Source organism: Leucoraja erinacea, chromosome 6, assembly GCF_028641065.1.
Source record: "Leucoraja erinacea ecotype New England chromosome 6, Leri_hhj_1, whole genome shotgun sequence".
NCBI classification, from domain to species: domain Eukaryota; kingdom Metazoa; phylum Chordata; class Chondrichthyes; order Rajiformes; family Rajidae; genus Leucoraja; species Leucoraja erinaceus.
Window position 1 is genome coordinate 12,160,822 of NC_073382.1, and position 26,244 is coordinate 12,187,065.

The 26,244-nt window shown below is 48.7% G+C and overlaps 1 protein-coding gene across 1 annotated transcript in view; it reads right to left on the reverse strand.

The window, feature by feature from the left end:
* The window catches only part of LOC129697813 (collagen alpha-6(IV) chain-like), a 166,334-nt gene that overhangs the window by 118,651 nt on the left and 21,439 nt on the right, over positions 1 to 26,244 (reverse strand). Inside the window, exons 3-4 of the mRNA XM_055636439.1 lie at positions 25,952 to 26,006; positions 10,002 to 10,082 (exon numbers count right to left, since the gene is read on the reverse strand). Coding sequence (XP_055492414.1) covers positions 10,002 to 10,082; positions 25,952 to 26,006 — 136 coding nt within the window. The remainder of the gene's footprint in view (positions 1 to 10,001; positions 10,083 to 25,951; positions 26,007 to 26,244) is intronic.

Here is a 26,244-nt window from a genome sequence, read left to right on the forward strand (position 1 = left end):
TACAGCAGGCAGTGAAGAAAGCTAATGGAATGTTGGCCTTCATAACAAGAGGATTTCAGTGTAGGAGTAAAGAGGTTCTTCTGCAGTTGTATAGGGCTCTGGTGAGACCACATATGCAGTATTGTGTACAGTTTTGATCTCCTAATTTGAGGAAGGACATCCTTGTGATTGAGGCAGTGCAGTGTAGGTTCACGAGATTGATCCCTGGGATGGGCGGGACTGTCATATTATGGAAAGATCGAAAAGACTAGGCTTGTATTCACTGGAGTTTAGGATGAGGGGGGATCTTATAGAAACATATAAAATTATAAAAGGACTGGACAAGCTAGATGCAGGAAAAATCTTCCCAATGTTGGGCGAGTCCAGAACCAGGGGCCACAGTCTTAGAATAAAGGGGAGGTCATTTAAGACTGAGGTGAGAAAAAACTTTTTCACCCAGAGAGTTTCGAATTTATGGAATTCCCTGCCACGGAGGGCAGTGGAGGCCAAATCACTGGATGGATTTAAGAGAGAGTTAGATAGAGCTCTAGGGGCTAGTGCAGTCAAGGGATATGGGGAGAAGGCAGGCACGGGTTATTGACAGGGGACGATCAGCCATGATCACAATGAATGGCGGTGCTGGCTCGAAGGGCCGAATGGCCTCCTCCTGCAACTATTTTTCTATGTTTCTATGTTGGGTTGAGAGTCTGGGCAGAAATGATCGAGGGAGGTAAATCAGCTTGTGGGGAACTTTAAGCAACGGATTGAATCACCGACTACTACAATCTGGTGGCCTTTGGCAAAGTACTCACAGTTAACGCTCATACATTTGCACACCCACTACATTCCCACATTTCGCCGGCGGCCCGGTTCAGCGGAACACCATTGCAGACACAAGCGAGCTTCTCCATACAGACAGTTAACGGCAACAATGTTGGAGCTACACCGCAGACCGCGGTTTGGCATTTCTCAAGTCCACCCACTCGTGAGACTGGAGTGGAAATGCCTCCACATGAAGTGGTGGGTCTTCGATCGTCAGAGCTGAACTCTCTAGCGGCGATCGGGAAACCGCGTTGCCCTCTCTCAAGAGTTCCATACTGACACCACTAAAGATCATAGTGTATTTCTCTGCTCAATTGAAGTTTTAATTTTGTACAATATCGCAAATTCACCAGCACCCCTCTGAGGACATCACTCCTCGCTTCCAAAAATGTTTTAAAATTAGTTTTAGATTAAATACATTGGTCAATTGAAACTCATCTCCCAGATATACATCAAAACATGCGATAACATTCACAAAGACATCCATGATATCACATGACACACTGACACACGTAGGTGTATAACATCACGATGGATCTACGATGGGTCGGGCGGTCACCAGCTTTTCCCCAGGGCAGGTGACTCTAAAACGAGAGGGCATTGATTTAAAGTAATAATGGGAAGACTTAAAGCAACTCGAGGGGCAACTTTTTCCACACAAGGGGCGATGCGCCGATAGAACGAGCTACTAGAGGAGGTAGTAGAGGCGGGTGCAATTCCAATCTTTAAACGACATTTGAACAATTGCTGGAATCTGGATTCTGCAGCAAAGAACAAGACGCTGGAGAAGGGTCTGAAGAAGGGTTTCGGCCCGAAACGTCGCATATTTTCTTCGCTCCATAGATGCTGCTGCACCCGCTGAGTTTCTCCAGCAATTTTGTGTACCTTCGATTTTCCAGCATCTGCAGTTCCTTCTTGAATAAGACGCTGGAGGAACTCAGTGGGTCAAGCAGCGTCTATGGAGGGTATGGACAGTGGGCCTTTCAGGTCGAGATTCTTCACCTGAACAGAAAGAGTAGAGGGGAGATAGCCAGTATAAAGAGACAGGGGAGGGGTATGACAAGAAGAAGGGACTCGACCCGAAACGTCACCTATTCCTTCTCTCCAGAGATGCTGCCTGTCCCGCTGAATTACTCCAGCTTTTCGTGTCTAACTTCGCTTTAAACCAGCATCTGCAGTTCCTTCCTGCACATTGGCAGGTAACAATCAGGTGGGGGAGGCGAAGGGTGGAGATAGCTACATAGGTTGGGAGGGAATAACGAATCGCCGAAGGGTTGAACATTGTGTAATCTGGTAAAACAGAGGTGAAAAGTAGAAGCAAACAAGGACAGCTGGAAACGCTTGGGGCGTGATCCATGGAGAGGAGGGCGATGGGCAGATGGTGTGGGTGGGAGCGGGTGGGTGGGAGGAAACTGGGTGATAGAGTGCTGAGGGGGCTTAGGAGGAAAGGGTGTGTGAGAGAGGAGTTGGGTGGAACATGAGAAAAAAACGGGACAGTAAGGGAGCCAATCACCTGAAATGAGAATGCAATGTTCATGCAGTTGGTGTAGATATTCCCGGCGGAATATAGAGTGTTGTTCCTCTAGAAAACGCTATCGAAGGGTCTGGGTAAATGCAGCGAATGGGATTAACTCCGCAAGGCACATTGGTTGGTTGGCATGGCTGCGTTGGGCTGAACGGCCTGTTTCCGTGCAGAATATACGTTTCCAGGCACACATACGCACACACGTGCACAATTACAGGCACGCACTCGTACACAGAGATTCACACTCACACATGCACACAAATATACACACATATACATTCACACACTCATATTACCCTTACACACGTACACACTCACACATGCACGCCCGCATTCATACGGACACGCGCGCGCGCGCAGCACACACTGCAGCGTTTATTCACTATTGCAGGCCAAAGGATGCTGTCGTGTCAATGCTGCTTCGGGTACTTGTTGTGGCGCCTGGCTGCCCCGTCCCTCCTCTATATAATATAAGGACAGGTCCAGCGACCACACTGGCTATTGCCATCTGCTCTCACTCCTGGCTGAAACTTCAAGCAAGAAGAGTTTATTTGAGAAGTTGGTGGGTGGGAGAAAGTCTGTGGGAAACCTATGGACGAAGAGGACCAACATCTCCCTGTATCCAGGATCCCAGAGCCTCCTCCCACACTGTCCTCAGCTCTCTGCTGAATATCTCGGTGCAAAGGTCATTCCAGTGAATCGTGTGGAAACTGTCAGTGGGAGCTTTCCCTGCACTGGTCGCCGTGACATTACAGTTGTAGGAACTTTCGCTGCGCAAACTAGCGGCCGTGTTCCCGAACTGACAACATCAACCGCGCCCCGTGTAAGGTCCAGGTCACCTGGGCAGCAATAGTAACTAAAACAGGACCGTGGACGAAGTCAGCGGTCGAAAAGCGTCTGTGGAGGAGGGTGAACATCGACGTTTCGAGTCGAGAGCCTGTATTAGATGCTGTCTCACCCGATGAGTTTCTCCGGCATTTTTGTCTACCTGTATTTGAACTGATGTTTTACCCACAGATGCTGCTACTGCTAAAACCGGCTGAGAGTTTCCAAATTGTGTGTGATGGGTCGGATAGGAGGAGGCGATGAGAGACGGCGGAGGCGACGAAGAGGCGTGTAGATAGGTCGGAGATGAGCTGGAGATGGAGATGGGTCGGATGGGAGAGGACGGAGGATCGGAGGTGGTGAAGAGATTGGATGTAGGGTGGAAGGCGATGATAAGGGAGGACTGAGGGTGGGAGGAGGTGATGAGGAGATTGATGGACGGTGGGAGGAGTTGATGAGGGGAATGTCTGTTAGTGTTGCTGTGGCGGGGATTAGTCGGGTGGGCGGCCGTTGAGTCATGTCTGACTCAACGATTCTATGACCTTGACTGCGGAATTTTAAACAGATGGCTTGTTTACCTGGGAGCAATTGCAGGGGTCAAGGGCTCAGAAGGGTTGAGCGGAGTTTGGAACGAGTTCAAGATTGTTGAGGTTGACATGTCGATGCGTGTGACTGTAAGCAAGGACATTCCCCTTCAATGCCTCCACTGGGAGTTAGCCGAGCTATCTATGCACGGGGAAGCTTCAGACTAAACTCCTGCAGTCCATTGGCGAGATCTGTCAAGGGAAGCTCTTTGTCCGTTTATTATATCACTCTGCCTAAAGTAATCTATTCATTAAACAAAGTCTGGACGTCAAGAAAATCCATTAGGAAGGAATGATCGTACCACTCAAACCGACGGGACAGTAAACAAATACATCAGCAGAGACTGGCGTCATGGGACAGGAAGCACGTGGACAGGTCCGGTGACCAACTCCAAACCCTAGGATGACTTTGTGTGTTAGAATTCCCTGTTTCTGTTAGCTGGACAGCCAGGAAGAATGCGGGGAAAATGGGAGTTCTCGGGTTTTATGTGTGTGTGTGTGTGTGTGGAGGGAGGGTGGAGGGGGAGATTGTGGCCAAACTGTTTTCTGTTTTTTATGAAAGTTGTAATATCCATACAACCACTAAACATCACTGATCATCGTGTGTAGGAAGGAACTGCAGATGTTGGTTTACACCAAAGTTAGACACTGAATGCTGGAGTAACTCGGCGGGACAGGCGGCATCTCTCCGGAGACGGAATGGGTGACGTTTCATAGGAACATAGAAACATAGAAAATAGGTGCAGGAATAGGCCATTCGGCATCCCGCCTGCGTGAACAATCTGGGGGGAGCAGCTGGAGCGGAATAAAACCATTCTAGCCTCCCTGCCCCAATTACGGCAGCCCCGGTACGAGGAGGGAGGGGGTCGAATTTACACCACATGTGAAACATGGCGCTGGTGGGGAAGAACGGAGAGATGGGACAGGATTGAGGGAGCCCTTCAGTATGGGAGGGTCAGTCAGGACTGGGGGAGCGCCGCACCGTGGGAGGGACAGTACTGAAAGAACATCCCAGAATGGGAAGTAGCGAACTCTACACTCCCGTAGAGTTCTGAGACCTGGAACACTTACAGCAAATATGTTAATGCACTGGATTTAGACCAAATCTGTGGCCGCCACAAAATCCTCCAAATCCATCGGCTGGTTAAATGAACCAATATCAATATCCTGCCGCATGCCAACAGCCCTGGCACAGAGGCCCGAATGATATTGACTGTGTTGGACGGGCATGTTGGTTCGCCTGCCCGGCCATGTCCCGTAATCCCATGCTGTGTTCCAGGCTCTGTCATTTCGGACAGAGAGGTTACTTCTCAGTTGTGTGGGAAACATTTCCCGGACAGGGAGATGATGGCGCTCAAATTTCACCCTGAATCCCCCCTCACGTGCGAAAATTCTGGAGGACATATGTCAGATCGGTACATGTAAGTGTGGGGAAAACGCCTTTCCCACCCGTTTAAAAACTGGAAAACGGCCGATTTTTGTCTGTGCTAGTCGGGGTGACCAGACAGGACCTAAATTTTTAGGGATGGATGGCGAAGGTAGAATTCGAGTCCCAGTCCAGTTGCAGAACTGAACTGGGAATAAATCATTCTCGACTCTGAGGAATTGCCAGAGGCAGTGGTTGTCAGGATCATGCAGTACATGAGAGGAGCAGGCTTATCAATTGTTCTGCATCGAACAAGATAATCAATTTTTAAATGGTAAATTGGTTGTCCCATATAGAATGCCCATACTCCCACGTAACATTCCTGAATTCCAAGCTTCATTATGGCACGATTGTTGTTTATCTGTCCTGTGCATATGTATATATGTGTGTGTGTGTGTGTGTGTATACATATATACTGTACACGCACACACACACACGCACACACATATAAATGCACACGCACACACACACACCTATAGCCTGGGCTACTGAGTGTGGTCTCCCAGGGTGGCCTCGTCTTCTTCAAGGGGAGGCTGGGAGCAGGAGTTTGACTAATTCCCCAATCCCGGGGTCAGCGTGCTGGGAATGGGAATGGAGCAGCCAACGATGTTTTCCACAAGACTGGAAGGTTTAGCGAAATCATTTTCCAGCAAACAGCTCAAGAAACATTTAGGATAGGACAGGTTTAGAGGAATATTGGTCAAATGTAGGCAGGTGGAAGTACTGTAGATGGGACATATTGGTCGGTGTGGGCTAGTTGGGCCGAAGGGGCTGTCTCCACGCTGTAAGACTCTATGACTATGAATGACAAATAAATTGAATCAAATAGGCGACATTTTGGGTCGGGACCTTTCTTGAGCCAGGCAATCCTGGTTGATTATGTCTCTAAAGTAAATGCTTGTCATGGGCCGCTCGCATCAACATCTCTCAGCATCCTGAACAGCTCTGGGCAGTCTTCACTTTGTTATTCTGCATCTCTTGAACCCACCCCTTCAATGAGCATTAAGTAGCACGAATTTACTTCCTTTCACGTTAGATTGTTTATCCTGTCCTTGAAGTTCAGCAGGTCTTTAATTGCCTTCCTTTGTTTTCCACGCAGTCACCAATTCTGAACGCTCCCTTCCTTCACTTACAAATTGTTCCTTCCTTGTGCTGATCATGCAAATTCACACTTGCGTATGTGTGTCTGCTCATATACACACGCATTAAACGTTGTCCTCAGTGGCAGCAACTCAGTGGCTGGACCAGGCGTTTCCCCATGTTTCCTAACAGGATCTCCACCCGTGACTGAACGTCTACCCCCATCCCCCTCTCCCGACCCTTCTACCCTTACCCCCTCCCCTCCCACCCCATCACCCACACGTCACATTAGAAGCAAATGCACAAAGAGAGTCGATCCTGAACTCGGGTGCTGCCTGCGCTGAGTTTTCACGTTCTCCTTGTGACCGCGAGGGTTTCCTCCGGGTGATCCGGTTTCCTACCACATCCAAAGGATTTGCGGATTTATAGATCAATTGGCCTCTACAAATTGCCCCTGGTGTGCAGGGAATGGATTGGGGAAGTGGGGTTAAATAGAATTTGTGTGAAAGAACAGTTAATGGTCTGCATGGACTTGGTGGGCCGAAAGGCCTGTTTCCATCGTGTGTCTTACAATCAAAATCAGGGGGCGTACGAAAGTTCCGCCCCCCCCCCCCCAATCCGTTTCTCCCTCTGGTTCTTCAACGTATCCCCTTTATTTTGTGTGCTCTGGGCACTGAGCTCTGTCGTTTTGTAACTGGTTACTCTCGATTTAATTGTCTGTGAAGTCTTCAGTGGGGAAATAATGCAAATGTCTCCCAACACCTGTTCCCACGCGATGCGGGAATATTGTAGGAAATCAATGATTAATATCGCACACAGATGCCCCAGACTGTAGGAGGCCACGTACAGCAGCTAATCTCCAGCATTAACATTCAACCAGAGGCGTGAACAGTAATGTGACTGGCTGGACTCACGTCCAAAATTCTAGACCATTGATACCGCGACTGTGGTTCAAATCCTACACGGGGAGTTGGGAATTGAAACTCATAATTAAAAAGATCTGGATGTTGTCGAGTTTTATTTAAACTCGTCTCAGTCGAAGTAATCAGTTGCAATTAAAAAAGCTCTAAAGTTCTTCAGGGAGGGAGTTTTAGCCGCCCCCTGTCTGGTCAAACCTACTGTGAGCTGGAAGACGTCAACAAAATTGGTTCCCGACTTCACACCCTGATCGGGGCAACTATGTGCCGACTATAAATTTTCGCACATCGCATCCACAAGTACAAATATATAAACAAAGCGGCAGCCATGAGGCTAGAGCTCATATGTTTATCCTTATTCACTTCCCGAATCCTCGCTGACTGTGTACGCCTCCATTAAATTCGCCCTTGAAGATATACACAAAAATGCTAGAGTGACTCAGCGGGACAGGCAGCATCTCCGTAGACAAGGAATGGGTGACGTTTCTCTAGTTTCCCCCTCCCTTGACTCTCAGTCTGAAGGAGAGTCTCGACCCGAAACGTTACCCATTCCTTCTCTCCAGAGATGCTGCCTGACCCGCTGACTTATTCTGCTATTTTGTAACCATCTTCGGTGTAAACCAGCATCTGCAGTTCCTTCCTACACAAATCCGCCTTTAATGTCGGGTGCTTAAAACAAACTGTCAGAAAAGACACAAATAAGCATTTTCGAAATGAACTGCAGGACTGTGAAGGTGAAACGCAGTGGAATGATTTAGGTAGGTATTTTACCAATAATTGTGAAAACCGTAGGGTTCACAATCTCCACCACTTCACCGACCACCTCCCCCTCCCCCTCCCCCACCTACACGAATTCTGCTGCTGGAGGTGGTGGGTCACCACACGGCCTCGCTAAACAAACAGTTGAAAGTCATTCCACGAAGCGAGGCTCCTTCGCCAACATGAAACACCGTTATCAGCATGGTTCTCAGGCGAGCCGGAGACTCCAGTCGCTGGGGAAGTCGATGACCCTGAAGCAAGTTTCCACCCAGTTACCCATCCTTCACTGTTCTCTCACGTGTACAACAGGGTATTCGGATTTCATTTTCATCCGCCATCTGCTTTGAATCAAAAAGCAAAGCAGGAACGTTGCAGTAAACTGACTGCGGTATGAGACTGCAGTGAGATTCCCACATCCTGATGCCTGCTACAGATCGGGGCCAGCGCTGAAGGGAAGTGGAATCCGCCAACTAACCCCCCGTGCATCACTGGATCCGAGCGCTCCCCTTTCTCCAATGGGTAAAGTGAAGATGCCGTCAGAATGAACTCTGTCCGGGGGTCACCTTCCTTCATGCCAACTTGGTCTGGTTGATCACCCTTGCATGCATTCCCACCATATTCTCTATAGCGCTCTCCCACTCCATGCCTTGCTCGCCCCCCTCACCTCTTTCTCACATTTAGTTCTCTGACCCCTCTTCGTCATTCTCCCGCTATCTCTCTCTCTCTCTATATATATCCATCCATTCAATCGTCCATCATCTATCTTTCTTTCTTTCCCTCACCCTCCCTTCCTGTCACCCTCTCTCTCCTTCTGTCTCGTTTTCACCTCCCCTCACTTCCGCCCTCAGTCTCTCTCCTTCTCTACCTGAAAGAAAGCATCAAACGCGCACTCCCCCCATCGCCATCCTAGCTCATGCCACGGCTCAGTGTTTCTCGAGCGGAGTACTTACTACTGGTTACTCAGTACCGCCCGCCAACAGTTATCATTATGTACCCCGGAGGCACATCTCCATCCTGCTTGTTTATGACCAACTGCTGGGGGAAGCCAGTTTAGTTGCTTCACATGGCTACTCCACCAGAGCATGGCTGACTTCTCCTGGCGTTTGAGTTGTGATAAGAATCTGGAATGCGGCCAGGTTACTTTATAGCAGGGTGACCAGTTTATACCAAACGGAGCGACACAACGCGCCATTACTCCAGAGAAATTCACTGAACCTCTTGGATTCTCAAGGACACGACATCCTCCTAATTTCCAATGGGATTTTCCAATAGTGGGGGGCGACTCCCCCAGGACTCATTTCCCGATATTAGCATATCTCCGCTTCCAACTGGACACGACTTTTAACCTGAATGTGGGTCGCCCAATACAGCCGAATCCAGTGGATGGGCATCCAGAATCAGGCGGGTTCCCACATCAGGGGGAGTCCTGGCGTTATTGTGCATTCTCGGGTCAGGTTCGAACGGACAACCTCCCCACTCTACCCCAAAACCCTCCCCCTCCCCCTCCCCCACCCCCTTCCATCAACAGGACAGTGCAGCCTGTTTTGTAACTCAGAAATCAAATAAGGCTGGTGCACAAAAATGCTGGAGAAACTCAGCGGGTGCAGCAGCATCTATGGAGCGAAGGAAATAGGCAACGTTTCGGCACGAAACGTTGCCTATTTCCTTCGCTCCATAGATGCTGCTGCACCCGCTGAGTTTCTCCAGCATTTTTGTGTACCTTCGATTTTCCAGCATCTGCAGTTCACTCTTAAACAATCAAATAAGGCTGGCCTGATCTCACAGTGGGGGGGGGGGGGGGGGGGGCATTACAGGTCCATGTCCCATAGCGAAGGGTCTTCTTCGCAGTGCGGGCTGGTCCCCTAGTATTGAAGGGGTCGTTCCCAATGTGAGGGGGTGATTCCGTAGTAGGGAGTCTTCCACACGGTGTGGGCCTCGTCCCAGTCAAACATGTGTAGTCTGGATTGTTGGCGGTACGTTGTAATTTGGGCTGCCTCACTTTGCATTTGTACGAAACAGTATAAAACAATTGTGACGGACGCCCGAACCCACTGACTAAGTTGCTGCTGGATTTGGGTACTCACTCTCGCTCCTTTCTCAGGGAAGCACTGACATCCCGCCGAGCAGTCTCTGCCGTTACAGGGTCCCGAGTAAGATTTGCCACCCTACAGAGGAAAGAAAAACACAATGAAAACATGAAATTAATCTTGTAGAAACTTACAAAATTCTTAAGGGGTTGGACAGGCTAGATGCAGGAAGATTGTTCCCGATGTTGGGGGAAGTCCAGAACAAGGGGTCACAGTTTAAGGATAAGGGGGAAATCTTTTAGGACCGAGATGAGGAAAACATTTTTCGCGCATGAGAGAGGTGAATCTGTGGAATTCTCTGCCACAGAAGGTAGTTGAGGCCAGTTCATTGGCTTTATTTAAGATGGAGTTAGATGTGGCCCTTGTGGCTAAAGGGATCAGGGGGTATGGAGAGAAGGCAGGTACAGGATACTGAGTTGGATGATCAGCCATGAACATATTGAATGGCGGTGCAGGCTCGAAGGGCCGAATGGCCCACTCCTGCACCTATTTTCTATGTTTCTATGAATTCCTGTTCGCTGGAATGGGAGCGAACCTTTTCCCTCTGTAATCGCCGAAGCCATATTCCGTGGGAAATTGGAGTAATCCCTCCAAGAGACAGAGGAACAGTGGGCGCAGTACACGTTAGGATGGAGAGAACAGAATGTTGAGGTGTGGTGCCACAGTATGTTAGTATCACCGGCCAAGGCTCACGTGGCATAATCGAGCCTCCTGGTAACCATACCCTCACTTCTCCAGCCCCTCCTCAGTGCAAACCCCTCTCACGCATGGTACACGCAGACCAACCCACTCCTCCCCCACCCATTTACATTGTGAACCACCCCTGCCTTCAACATTCAACTATTGACAAGATTTGAATCCACCATTTCAGTGGTGATTTGCATTGGAAGACAGTGTTGGGTTTGCACTGCCCACCGTGTGGAGACGTGCTCCCTGAACACCCAGCTCTGCTTTATTCCCCATATAATGCCCCTGTCCCGCTTAGGAAACCTGAACGGAAACCTCTGGAGACTCTGTGCCCCACCCAAGGTTTCCGTGCGGTTCCGGAGGTTTTTGTCAGTCTCCCTACCTGCTTCCACTACCTGCAACCTCCGGCAACCACCTGCAACCTCCGGGAACCGCACGGAAACCTTGGGTGGGGCGCAAAGTCTCCAGAGGTTTCCGTTCAGGTTTCCTAAGTGGGACAGAGGCATAACCCTTGTGGAATTACCCTGACATCCCGGGTGTCACAGTTGCTCTTGGCTGCTTGGGTCCCAAAGGGGAGGCAACCATCATATCCCCACGCAATCTGCCACGTTGACCCACACTCCAAACACACCAATTCTAACATTATGGGATGGGGCAGTACTGAGGAAGTGCCACGCTTTGGTTAGCGGCGCCGAGGTTTGTTTCGCATTGGGCGTCAGTACCTCAACAGCAGGCAGTATCCGGAGCGTCGCGGTCTGAAACGTCGACTCACTCCGTTTGCCTCCACGGATCCTGCCTGCTAATGAGGTAAGTGCCTGCCAGGATGGGCTGAATGTCTGTAAACATTGCACGGTCCAGTCATTGCCAAACCGCTGGGTGTTTATGGAGCGGCACCAACTTTTGGGGTTTGGGAAACCACCGGCGAACAACCATTAGCTCTGACTGTTGCCACGAAACCCCAGCTGGCTCCCTCTCCGGCGAAGGGAACATTCCACCCTTCTGATTCCAGTCCCACACTATCCGCATGACTCACAATCCTCTGGGAAACACATTGGCCAAGGCCTGTGGCTTCGTGCAAAATAATTTCCAGACCAATATTGTGTTTACTTGTGGTCTCTGTGAGGGCATTCGGCTTAAAGTGTTGCCAAGGTCAAGCTATTGTAGCAGGATGATGAAAGCCTTTAAAACCCCTTTCATTCTCCGTGGACATCGCGGGACTCTGGCTCAAGAGAGCCATGCAATTCCTCAACGCAAACGTGCCTCTGGCCGAGATTCACCCCTGTTTGTGATTATCTTTCTTATCAGTGCTCTATCTTTATCTTGGAGATTGGAGAAGACATTCCCTTTGTGCGCGGATATCGTTCTCGGATCAGAACACCCGCACATGTCAGTCCCCGGAGACTGGGGCACGTTGAATGGCTGACTGGGTGATGGGGAAATGAACCTGGTTGGCCTGCATTTCATGTCTGCAGAACCTGGGCACTCGTATGTCACAGATCGCCGAGATACATAGCGCATACACTGTGCAGACTCACAATCTCAGCTGGCTTGCAGTATGCCTTAAATGGTCACGACTTCACAGAAGCCTGATGTTTCACAGCCCTGATGAGAGGTCAGAGACAGCATTCTGCTGGGCACAGACCAAGTTTGGGAAAAGGAGAGAAAGAATAAATGTGGGGAATGTTTAAGAACAAGCTTTCTCTAGGCTGGTGTGGAGGGTTAGGATGCCACATTCCAAACATGCCAAATATCTCTACATTCCCGAAGCAATCTTAGTGCCTGTGCTAATTACCAGTCAACATCTCTGCCATTTTCAACACTAGCGCTTGATTTCACTGATGGTAATGGCTTTTCGCCATTGTGCTTGGATCACACAGGCACTCAACAGCGGAACATTCCTGCAACCAATTTGCCAACAGCCTCCAGCGTTTCCATATTTGAAATGTAATTATCCATTAAGCAGCAACGACTGCATGTCAACATACTGCCCAAAAGCTCCTTTCTTCCAAGGACAGCAACTCGATTGAGCTCGATGTACAAAGCTCGATATACAAAGCGCTTTTGATAGCCAATAAAGGCAAAGTCGCACAGAGCAAGCTCTAAGAATGGCTTTCTGTTGCTGTGACAGACATTCCTTTATTCTGATACATTACAAATCAAAGGGAGGGAGGAGGCGAAAATGGCCTCAAGGTTCCCCGACATCTTCACAATCAGATGGTTTCAATCCGTTATTTCCAAAGCGCCGCCACCATTAAACTTCAATGATGAAGATGCAAGGAAGAATTATGAGGAAGCGCCTGAAAGTGACGCCGTAATTATCAGGACAGATTGAAAAGGCGAGGAACGCCGGGTGAGGCCCCCGTGGAGCAGGTCCCATTTCGGGAGGGGGGTGGGGGGGGGGGGGGGGGGGGGGGGGGGGGGGGGGGGGGGGGTGGGTGGGATCAGGGGTGCATTGACATCACTCGTGAATCAAATGCAACATTCATCCCGTGTTGGAAGGTACACTTGAAGATGGGTCTCCACCCGAAACGTCTCCTATTCCTTTTCTCCAGAGATGCTGCCTGACCCACTGAGTTAGTCCAGCATTTTGTATCTATCTATCTATCTACAGTGTTCATTCCTCAGGGAATGGCGATTCCGATCCCACAGGGAGAGGAGGTGCGATGAGGAGCAGGGCTGACGGTTTCGCCCAACAAGTTCGCGATCGGTCCACATTGCTTACCGGATGTCACGGCTGCTAACCAGTTAACCCCCTTTCCCATTCCCATACCGTCTGAAGAAGGGTTTCGGCCCGAAACGTTGCCTATTTCCTTCGCTCCATAGATGCTGCTGCACCCGCTGAGTTTCTCCAGCTTTTCTGTGTAACCTTCGATTCTCCAGCATCTGCAGTTCCCTCTTAAACAACCCATACCGACCTTTCTTCCTGGGTCCCCTCCATTGCCAGAGTGAGGCCACCCGCAAACTACACACATTCCGCCTGGGTAGCTGACAACCCAACTGCATAAACATTGCTATCTAAATAATACTCCCAGCACCAACACCCCTCTCTATCTCTGTAACCCCCCCCCCCACACTTCCTTGCGACAATGCAAGCTGTTTAGATCCAGAATTCCCCACTACGTCGTTTAGTACGGTTTTCTTCTCAAGCCTAATGAGTGTATTCTGAGTCCTGTTCACTCGTTCTCATTTGCACTCTTTATATGACTGACCAATTTAGGGTTATCCCAGTCCAGGGGCCATTGGTATGAGTGCTATTTGCCCTTCTCACTCCCCCCTCCCCTCATCCCGCTGCTACTTGTCCAAGATGTTGTTGACCGGAGGCGGGATGTCCAAATGCTTGTGGACACTCCGGGCTAACCCCAACCCTGATGCCCACTCCACATGGCACACCCACGAATAGACCGACTACACGCGGGTGGAAGCGGAGCCCGAGTCCTATCAGCCTCATGGATCAACCTACTCAAGTTAAATTCGCAGCAGAAACGGAAGAACATATTTCATCGTCTTGTTCTCACTGTCTGGAATCAATTGTACTTTGACCATTAAAGGAGATAGACGCTAAGCCAAGACCATGACAGTTATATTGATTTGTCTTGAACTGCGGCCAATCGGAACAAACCAACCCCACTAAATATTTACATCTTTAATACATTCTTTCCTTGTCATGGTGTTCCATCTTCAAGTTGTTGACACAGCTCCACGCAAATCCGCACAGCTAACCTACGCAAGCTGTTGAGTGCAAACAATTGTTACCGCTGGCTTCTCGTTTGTCAGGGTGCCTTGAATCATTCTGTTTTTGGAGATGTTACAGGAGATGTCCAATCCATCACCACACACACGCAATCCGTCACCGCGCACCGCCTCTGAAGCCATGTTAATGGATTTGCAACGGGAGTCTGGAGAAGGACGCAAGGTTCCTTGTCACCGATCACCCCGAACAGCTCCCCAACAAAGGAAGGTGCACAAAAATGTTGGAGAAACTCAGCGAGTGCAGCAGCATCTATGGAGCGAAGGAAATAGGCAACGTTTCGTGCCGAAACGTTGCCTATTTCCTTCGCTCCATAGATGCTGCTGCACTCGCTGAGTTTCTCCAACATTTTTGTGTACCTTCCATTTTCCAGCATCTGCAGTTCCTTCTTAAACTCCCTAACAAAGGATTCTGATTTATGGGCTGTTCCCAGGGATGTGTTCAGAGACCGATGTCAAGTGCTGCTGGAAGCTCACGTCTGCCCAAAACCCCAGCCGACGTCTGCCCAAAACCCCAGCCGAGCGAGATGTCCGTTTGGGAATGTTGCTGACTGGCCCATTCCAGACTGCAGTGCTGCGGGATGCACTGAAGCTTGGTGCCCTCCATGATCTTTGCTTGGTACCAAGGCTTGGTACAGCCAACCCAATGCTCTGTGGGGGAGGACCACAGTCTAAGCTCCTTCTGCTGCTGCATGTTGGGAGGCAGGATGTGGTGGAGATGCCTCTCAAACTGGAAGGGATATCACCCCAGGGGGCCACATGAGTGGCAAGGGTGTCAGGTATAACTGGTTTTTGAAAACACTAGCAAATATAATGCTAACAAATGCATGTGGAGAACGTCAGAGGAATTTTGCACAGTTCTTGTTTTGTACATAGAAACATATAAAATAGGTGCAGGAGGAGGCCATTCAGCCCTTCGAGCCAGCACCGCCATTCATTGTGATCATGGCTGATCGTCCCCAATCAATAACACGTGCCTGCCTTCTCCCCATATCCCTTGATTCCACTAGCCCCTAGAGCTCTATCTAACTCTCTCTTAAATCCATCCAGTGATTTGGCCTCCACTGCCCTCTGTGGCAGGGAATTCCATAAATTCACAACTCTCTGGGTGGAAACGTTTTTTTCTCACCTCAGTCTTAAATGACCTCCCTAACCTAAGACTGTGGACCCTGGTTCTGGACTTGCCCAACATTGGGAACATTTTTCCTGCATCTAGCTTGTCCAGTCCTTTTATAATTTTATATGTTTCTATAAGATGAGAAGAACTTTTTCACACAGAGAGTGGCGAGTCTCTGCAACTCTCTGCCGCAGAGGGTAGTCGAGGCCAGTTCATTGGCTATATTTAAGAGGGAGTTAGATGTGGCCCTTGTGGCTAAGGGGATCCGAGGGTATGGAGAGAAGGCAGGTACGGGATACTGAGTTGGATGATCAGCCATGATCGTATTGAATGGCGGTGCAGGCTCGAAGGGCCGAATGGCCTACTCCTGCAACTAATTTCTATGTTTCTATGTTTCTAAGATCCCCCCTCATCCATCTAAACTCCAGTGAATACAAGCCTAGTCTTTTCAATCTTTCCTCATATGACAGTCATTCCATCCCAGGGATCAATCTCGTGAACATATTTTTTATCCCCAATAAAGCTTATTTTGAATTATTTACAGTTAATCTAGACTATAAAAACAAAGTGCTGGAGGGATTCAGCAGGTCAGGCAGAATCTATGGAGGGGTGTAGAGACAATGTTTTGGTTTGGAGCCCTTTTCCCTTCCGACTAATTAGTGTAGGCAGGAGAAAGCTGGAAAAGAGATGGTGGGGTGGAAAAACAGCATGGCAAGTGATACGTGGATACGGGTGGGGAAGGAGTGAGTGGCAGATGGGTGAAGTAAGTGACAAAGGCTGGAGACAAAAGGAATGAAGAGGATTGAAAGGTAAAGCTGGAGGGAAGGATATGGGTGAAAGGGGATAGATGGAGGGTAAAATGGGAGTGGGGGCATCAAAGGGAAGTGGGGAACTCAGGGATAACTGGGACCCATGCGTGTGGTCAAGTTTTTCATGTATTTACAAGTTAAATGCACAGAAGAGTTATATCCTTAAAAAAAAAAAAAAATTTGTGGCGGTGGGAAGACATGGCCTGTTTTTTCACTGGACAGAGTTAAAAGGAGTCACTGAAAATTCCAGAGGAGATGCTTGGTCCAAAAACCCTAAAGGAATGGCCCGGTCATTGGGGACGAGTGGACCCTTTAAAACAATATGTGACGTTTCAGGTCAACACTCTTCTTCAACTTGAAGCTTCAGCCTGAGGAATAGTCTCGACCCAAAACATCACCTATTCCTTTTCTCCAGGGATGCTGCCTGACCCGCTGAGTTACTCCAACCTTTTAAACCAGCATCTGCAGTTCCTCCCTATGCCCTTTAAACCACACGGGGCTTACAATGCAAATATAATAAGCATGTAGCAGACTCGTCGGATAATGATTTTGGTTCAGTTTTCAGTTTAGACAAAAGGGGCAATTCACCATTATGACCGATCACAGAGCAAGAACGTACAAGAAAGATAAGGCTAAATCTTTGGGATTAGAGTATCTGCTTTCTGGGATTTTGAAGTGGCGATAGGAAAGATGCACAGATTTCAATTCACATCTTGCAGAGCTCTCTTGTTTCACCAATCAAGGACACAAGAAAGTAAAAGTAGGAGTAAGCTACTCAGTCCCTTAACTCTGCCTCTCGATTCAGTATGATCATGGTTAATCTGTGTTTTCCTCAATTCTTCTTCTGTGCTAGTTCCCCATAGCCCTTAATTCCTTGTTCTTTCAAATATTGGCTCCTATCTGCTCCTAAAAGTTCAGCACGTTTAGGAGCAGATAATTCCAGGAATTCACTACTGTCTGAGCGAAGGCATTTCCATTACATTTTAAATGACTGGCCCCTTATTTTGTTGCTATTCCCCTTGTTTGTAACTCTTCAGCCCGTGAGAACATCTCAATATCTATTCTGTCAAGCTCCCTTGGGATCTTATCTGTCCGCATCAGGTCACCCCTCAATTCTTCTAAACTCCAAGGAGTACAGACCTTTCAAATTGGAAAGGAATGGCATTAATGCAGGAAAGTGAATCAGAGAGTAAAAGGCACAGAGACACAAAGAAAAATGTACAGAAAGCAAAAGAATGTGTGAGAACAAGCTAGAAAGAGAAAGCTAGAGGGAAAGAGAGAACGTGCAGGAACTGATAGACGGGGAGGCTGGCATGTGCTGTGAAGTTATAGGGATCTATAATTAAAGACAGATTGACTGAGTACTTAACAACATGGGAGATAATTAGAAAGGCCACATGTGTTTGGGAAGGGCAGGTCATGCTTAATGGAAACAAATTAAATTTTTGAGAAAGTTACTAAAATTGTAAACAGGGAAGTTTTTTATGGACATTTCTCAAAGTTCGATGAAAAAGACTGGTAACTTAATTGAATGCATGAAAGCAGAGCTTGGACTGCAAAAAGCAGATCAGATTCAGTTTACAAACTGTGTCAAATATACTGCATTGAAGAACATTTAAATACGATGAATAAAACCAGGAATATGTGACAAATGCATGATCTTCTGCACGTGGGCACCAATGGCCCTCTAATCAAGGCAAACGGGAACTAGAACTCAGCTGCTCCAAGCCTGGTCCAATGAAGATTGATTTTAGTGTAACATGATGGAACTCACAATGAGCTTAGTAAGTCGAAATCCCAAGCTATTGTTTGCCAAATAACTGAGTGGATGAATGTCTCCTCTCTAGAACAAGTTAGTAAAAATAGTTCCAAATTACACTCAAAATTGCTTCACACTATAAAGTGTCATTCTCACAACATGCCTACAACTCTCCCTATTATGGTTTATAGAGGTAAACTGCATTAAAGTTGATCTAGAGATCTGAGCTTCCCTGCCGCTAATCTGAGACACTGTTCCAGTGACAGAACAGCGAGGCTCATGATCTGACCACAGTTGCCCAATCCCCATCATGAGACTGATCCTGAACCATTAAACCAGGCACTCCCTCACAAAGTTCACAGATCCATCAAGGAATTGACAAGGACTGTGGCATGGGGTCCAATTTTTCACACACAATTGCATTGAATTGGCGAAAGCTCACAGCACAGAAACATTACATTACCACCCCTTGTATTTGTTGCACTCTTTTGGAATTTGGCACTGCTGACAAGGCCAGCACTTATTATCCATCTCTAATTGTGACCCACTGAACTACTGTAATCCTTCTGGTGAAAGTGCTCCAAAATGCTCTTTAGATACATGGTGATTATATATTTCTAAGTCAGGATGTTGTGTAATGGAGAGGAACTAGCAGGTGATGGCGAACCCGTGCCCCATGCCTTGTAGTGGTCTCTGTAAGTAATGCCCCTGTCCCACTTAGGAAACCTGAACGGAAACCTCTGGAGACTTTGCGCCCCACCCAAGGTTTCCATGGGGTTCCCGGAGGTTTTTGTCAGTCTCCCTGCCTGCTTCCACTACCTGCAACCTCTGGGAACCTTGGGTGGGGTGCAAAGTCTCCAGAGGTTTCCGTTCAGGTTTCCTAAGTGGGGACAGGGGCATAACTGTTGTGCATTTTACAGCAACACACACTCTCTAGATACTGGTGGAGAAAGTAAATGTTCAGTCAAGTGGGATGCTTGTGCTGGATGGTTCAAGCTTCCTTGGAGTTGCTGGGGCTTCACCGATGCAGGGAAATGTTGAACATTTCCCCACACTGTGGCCTGCAGATAGTGGAAAGGCTTGGAGGTACGAGAATCATTCACCACTGGATATGCTGCCTTTGACATGATCTTGTTTCTGCACTATTTATGTCATTGGCCCAAATAAGCATCTGTTGGACAGTGACCTCTAAGTTCATAAGTTATATGAGCAGAATTAGGCCATTCGGTCCATCAAGTACTCTGCCAATCATGTGTTCAAGAAGGAACTGCAGATGCTGGAAGATCGAAGGTACACAAAAATGCTGGAGAAACTCAGCGGGTGCAGCAGCATCTATGGAGCGAAGGAAATAGGCGACTTTTCGGGCCGAAACCCTTCTTCAGACTGATGGGGGGTGGGGGGGAGAAGGAAGGAAAAAGGGAGGAGGAGGAGCCCGAGGACGGGAGGATGGGAGGAGACAGCTCGAGGGTTAAGGAAGGGGAGGAGGCAGCAAGGGCTAGCAAAACTGGGAGAATTCAACGTACATGCCTTTGACATGATCTTGTTTCTGCCAATCATGCCCGATTTATCTTTCCCTCTCAACCCCACTCTCCTGCCTTCTCCCCACAGCCCCTGATACCCGTCAGATTGTGGATGATGGGTCTCAGCTATGACATTTATCTTCGTGGTTAAACCTTTTCCTGTTGCAGATGGTAATTGCTTTGCACAAATCTAGAATGAGTCCGACTTGCTACTTTGGATGTCTAAAGGTCCCAAACTGAGATTCTTCCATGCGACTGTAGAGACCACATTATTGTACGGGTGTGAGGCATGGACTCTCACTCGAGCACTGTCCAAGTGTCTCGATGGTACCTACACCCGAATGCTCAGAAAAGTTCAAAATGTCAGTTGGAGGGGCCACATCACCAATGGGGGGGGGGGGGGGGATTCCTCCTCTGACAGAGAAGATCAGGTGGAGAAGGATGAGGCTCGCTGGTCACTGCCACCGCCCCCAGAAATGCCAGCGAACAGGGCTGTGCTGTAGGAACCCACACATGGAAACCGTGAGCCGGGACGGCCAAACAAGACGATGCTGAAGACATTGATGAAAGACGCATGTGTAGGGACAAAAGAGGAGCTTGCCCGCTGCATGGAGGACAGAGATGTGTGGTGCGTCTGTTACCGTGCCCATCGGAAACCAGCGCCACTGCGTCGCTAATGTTGTCAACGATAATATAAATACAGTGGAGTGCAGCACATTGGCGGGGGGACTGAATTCTGTGATGTTAGGGATCTCAGTAGCAAGCCAAGATGGATCACCATTGAACACTTATGGCTGAACATTGCTTCAGCCTTATCTACAGCACCCACATGCTGGGCCCTCCCCCCATCACTCAGGATGGGGTACTCTTGGCAAAACTGCCCACCATTCATGACTAAACGCATTGTACTTCAGACCTTTGATAATCTAGTGTACAGTCACATAGTTCTGTCTATTGTAAACTGTTTAAACATGTACAATCAATCCTGCGCTGCAGTTTCAACAGACTAACACGTCATTGTTTAGACTCCTATCATGCCCTTCTGCACTCCTCACTGAACCTCTGCTCCAGACTGGTAATCCTGCTCCATGTAGCCCCCTCCATGCTTCTCCCCCATCACCTTCTCTCCCGTGAGATGGGTCCAGCTTCCCATTCAGCCCATCACTGCTCCTCACCTCCCGATGGAAGGAGTTCCCATGTTCTCCAGATAAAGAGCTTTCTCCAAGATTCATGTTCAGATTTATCAGTATCACTCAAACACTGATGGATGTTTCTGGCCTTCCCCACACATGGAAGCATTTCCCCTACAGAGCCTTAAGATTCTAAATCGCTCTCCAGACATCTCTCTGCCTCGTTTCCCGAGAGTTGTATGTATCTATGCAATTAGTGTCAGTCCTGTGAACTCTGGTATTTTCGCTTGTTCCTCCACATCCTTTTCCGTACAGTGGAGACCGGAACAGTGTACAATGCTCCATTTGTGGTCTGACAAAGGTTTGATATCTTTAACATAACGCGAATTATTCTTGGGCATTCCCTTGGGATGAAAGATTAATTGTTACTTCCAAGGTTCTGACAAAGCCAAAGCGAGTGCTGCCGACTCCTCTAACATTGGGGCCAGAATGCCCGAAGGGACAAACGGGTGGGTTGTTTGCAAGTTTTTTTAGCTCCTTTACCCATTTGCACGTTCTCCAGATGCTGCCCTTTGGAATACAAGGGGTGCTCAGTGCCTACCCGGGTGTTCCCTCTCCACTTGGAGAAGCAGTGGGTGATGTGGTTCCTCCAATGAAGTGTGATGACAGCAGTCTGAGCCTCGATGCTGATAACCTTGCCCTGTGTTGAGCATCTATTCCGTCTATTCTGCCAGAGGATTTTGCCAACTTACTTGAATGATATCCCCCCAGAAAGGAATACCAGAGATTTATTCATAAGTTTTAAGCCAACATGCAATATATGTTTTACTACTATATGAGTGTGTAACCTGCAATCGCTAGTTCCAGCACCTGATTAGCCTGTTAGGAGGTTTTTTTTGTATCTTTGGTCCAATCAAGTATCAAGCTCTGACAAAGGGCCTTGACTACAAATATGTCCTTGCCTATTAATGAGTCAGTTTGCCTCTCCTCCTTGGCCAAGCATATCGACTTGGGTGTGACTGTTGCCGTCGATTTTCTGATATGCACTTGTGGCTATTGCTAACCTCAAAACTGCTCATTTACACCAGGTAGCAGCCCTTCAGCTACCAAACAAGCAAGGACCAGAAATGGCCTGGGACCCAGACCAGATATAGCCTGGGACTCCATCAATAGGATTATTTTCACTTGGAGATGGATAGTAAAATGTTACTGTGCCCTCAGTTTGACTGCAAGTATGGTTATCGCTGCCATTCTCTGCTACAGTCCACCCGCCTGCCTCAGGTTGCCATTATCAACTCTAAAAGGTGCAGTGCTGGTGGTTTCAACTCATGACTACCTGCCCCACACACAGTCCTCACTGGTCTCCTGACCAATGGGACGTAATTTAAAATGGAGATACATAGGAAGAGGATGGCACTATGCTCAAGAGAATAAATATAAATGAGTTGTGTAAAATATCATGAGAGGAATAGAGCGGGTAGACACAGAACTAGGGGACATAGGTATAAAGTGAGGGGTTGGGGGGAGGGCGGGAAGATTTAATAGGAATTTGAGGGGTAACTCTTCTGTAGAACCAGTGGTGGGTGTATGGAACGAGTGGCCAGAGGAGGTAGCTGAGGCAGGTTTAGGAGACATTTAGACAGGTACAGGTTTAAAGGGATATGAGGCAAATGCAGGCAGGTGGGATTAGTGTAGATGGGACATATTGGTCGGCGCGACCAAGTTGGGCCAAAGGGACTGTTTCAATGCTGTATGACTCTTTTACTGAACACATTAATGATGAACATTACAGATACGGCCATCATCTCCCAGAGAGGCAGCGATCCCCTGACATTTAACTGGAAAGGATTTGAATAGTCATGGCATCTAGAGTTGTTCCCAAAACCAACAAGGTCCTTCTTAATTCCTCCGTCTACGCCGCATCTGCTCCCAGGATGAGGCGTTCCACACCAGAGCATCTGAAATGTCCTCATTCTTCAGGGAACGGGGGTTCCCCTCCTCCACCATAGATGAGGTTTCGCACCAGGGTCTCTTCCATACCCCGCAACACTGCGCTCTCTCTCCCCATCTCCCCCCACCCGCAACAAGGGCAGAGTCCCCCTAGTCCTCACCTTTCATCCCACCAGTCGTCACATACAACAAGTAATCCTCCGTCAGTTTCGCCACCTCCAACGTGACCCCACCACTCGCCACATCTTCCCATCTGCCCCCATGTCTGCCTTCCACAAAGACCGCTCCCTCCATAACTCCCTTGTCAATTCTTCCCTTCCCTCTCGTACCACCCCCTCCCCGGGCACTTTCCATTGCAACCGCAAGAGATGCAACACTTGTCCCTTTACCTCCCCCCTCGACACCGTTCAAGGACCCAAGCAGTCGTTCCAGGTGCGACAGAGGTTCACCTGCATCTCCTCCAACCTCATCTACTGCATCCACTGCTCTAGATGTCAGCTGATCTATATCGGTGAGACTAAGCGGAGGCTGGGCGATTGTTTCGCCGAACACCTCCGCTCGGTCCGCAAGAACCTACCTGACCTCCCGGTGGCTCAGCACTTCAACTCCCCCTCCCATTCCCCATCCGACCTCTCTGTCCTGGGTCTCCTCCATGGCCAGAGTGAGCAACACCGGAAATTGGAGGAACAGCACCTCATATTCCGCTTGGGGAGTCTGCATCCTGCGGGCATGAACATTGAATTCTCCCAATTTTGTTAGCCCTTGCTGTCTCCTCCCTTTCCCCAGCCCTCGGGCTGTCTCCTCCCATCCCTCAGCCTCCTCCTCCTCCTTTTTCCTTTCTTCTCCCCGCCACCCCCCCATCAGCCTGAAGAAGGGTTTCGGCCCGAAACGTTGCCTATTTCCTTCGCTCCATAGATGCTGCTGCACCCGCTGAGTTTCTCCAGCATTTTTGTGTACCTAATGTCCTTCTTAATGTCTAAAATCAGGTGACATTATAAAGCACAGCGTGTACATTGAGGGTGAGATCCAACAGGTAGGAATACGATAATGACCAGATATTTTGATCGTTAGAGATTCTAAATGGTGGGACAAATATTAACCCGGACAGTAGAACAAATTCCTCTGCTTCCCTACCTCTCCCCGAGGGCATTGTTATAGTCTACATCATTATAGGCTTCCACACATCAATCCAAGGGCATAGTGAAGCACCCATTAAGATGTCATCCAATGAGAGTACCTATGGCAATATTGTGCTCCCTCAGTACCACACAGAGTGTTAGCTTGAATTCCATGTTCAACCCCAACAAGAGCAGCTGGGACTGAAATTTCGGACAAATATGACTGAGAAAGGAATTAACACGGTTTACCCCAGAGACAAGGGAATCACTGGGGTATTCGTGCACTACTCTGCTGGGGCGACTGTGACCAGCTCACCCCATAGGGTAGGGTCCAGGTACGCCGACGACGGGAAGTGCCGCTTACGTAAACAGGAAACGTCCGTGCACTGACCACTAAGTATTTTTCCAGACGCACTCAGCCAGTTCAATGCACGGAAATAGGAAGGCAGGTGGGAGCAGCTAGCGTTCCCACAGGAAGGGAATGAGTGAAGGTCACTGTCTGGTGCAGAGCGGTCTCCAGGCATCTCCTCCTGCAGTCCCGGGTGGCCCGCTGTCGGAGCTACCTCGCAAAATTTCTCTCGTCGCTATTTTGAAGGGAACCCATGGCCCATTCCTCCACTCCATGTCATTTTAAACCGGGAAAGAGATAAGTTGAGGAAATCCCAGGCCCCGGCCCCATTTCACAGCTAACACTCATCATAAATCAAAGAGCATCATCTGTTAACCAATATTATCTATGGAGCCGGCACTGAGCCGGCGGGAGAGGGACCAGCGCCGAGGGAATGCCCAAGCCAACGAAAAGAGATATGGTAGCATCAGGGGAGCGCCCGTACCGACCAGGGGGGGGGGGGGGGGGGGGTCGAAGGGAGCAGCATGGGGGGGGGGGAATTGAAGGTATGGCTTGACAAATTAGGTTTCCTGACAAATGTTCCGGAACGACTTGAACGAGGGGATTGAAGGCTTTATGGCCAAGTTTGCGGATGATACAAAAATAGGTGGAAGGGCAGGTAGTGGAGAGAAAGCAGAGACACTGCAGAAGGAATTGGGACAGGTTGGGAGAGTGGACAGAGAAGTTGCAGATGGAATATAGTGTAGCAAAGTGTGGAGTCATGCAATTTTGGTGGTAGGAATAAAGGTGAGGATTATTTTCTAAATTGGGAGAGAATCCAGAAATCAGATGTGCAAAGGGGCTTGGGACTGCTGGTGCAGGATTCCCAAAAAGCTCATCTGCTAGTCCAATCGGTAGTAAAGAAAGCAAACTCGATTAAAGCAAACTTTATTTCAAGAGGGCTTGTCAACAAAAATCAAGGATGTAATGCTGAGGCTCTATAAGGTGCTGGTAAGGCCACATTTGGAATATTATGACCAATTTTGGGCACCATATCTGAGGAAGGATGTGCTGGCTCTGGAGAGGGTCCAGAGGAGATTTACAAGAATATTCCCAGGAGTAGGTTAACCTACGATGAGCATTTCTCAACACTGGGCTTATATTTGCTGGAGTTTAGGAGATTGGGGGGGGAGGGGGGGGGGGGGGGGATCTCATTGAAACATACAGAATAGTGAAAGGCTTGGATAGAGTGGATGTGGAGAGATGTTTCCACTAGCGGGAGAGTCTCAGACTAGAGGTTATAGCTCACAATTAAAGGACGTTCTTTTTGGAAGGAGATGAGGAGAAATTTAGTTAGTCAGAGGGTGTGGAATTCTTTGCCACAAAAGGCTGTGGAGGCCAAGTCAGTGGATATTTTTAAGTCAGAGATAGATAGATTCTCGATTAGTACAGGTGTCAGAGGTTGTTGGGGGTAAAGCAGGAGAACGGGGTTATGAGGGAAAGATAGCTCAGTCAATATTGAGTGGCGGAGTATACTTGATGGGCCGAATGGCCTGATTCTACTCCTATCACCTGTGACCTTTTGAGTAGGGGAGGGGCGGAGGAAGTGTCTGTACCGACTGGAAGAAGGGCAGCGCCGAGGGAGCGTTTGTACCGACTAGGGGATGGGGAGCATTTTAATTCCCAGTGCTTTATTCTCTGAAGTGACATTCGGAATTTTCAAGTGCACTCCAGGCCTGGGCAATGCATCGACTAGGATTGTACAGCACTTGGTTTACTCACCGCTAGGGCAGCCTCGACCAGCAGCAGCAAGCTGAACAGTTGCATTAACCGGCACCTGGGGAATAAGCAAGGGCACGTGTTAGCTCCACGAGTAGAGAAAAGCTTCACGGCATCCAACAAATTTCCAGGGAAAAAATAGCGGGCGCGTTCGAGCAGCTTTGCACCGTGAGACGGCAAAAACAGTGCGGTGAATGGTCCAAGGCAGGAGTGGGGAACCTTTTCATGGTGGGATGCTGCATCTAATAGCTGTAATCTAATAAGGCCGCATCCAAGAAATTTCAATTAGATAGACT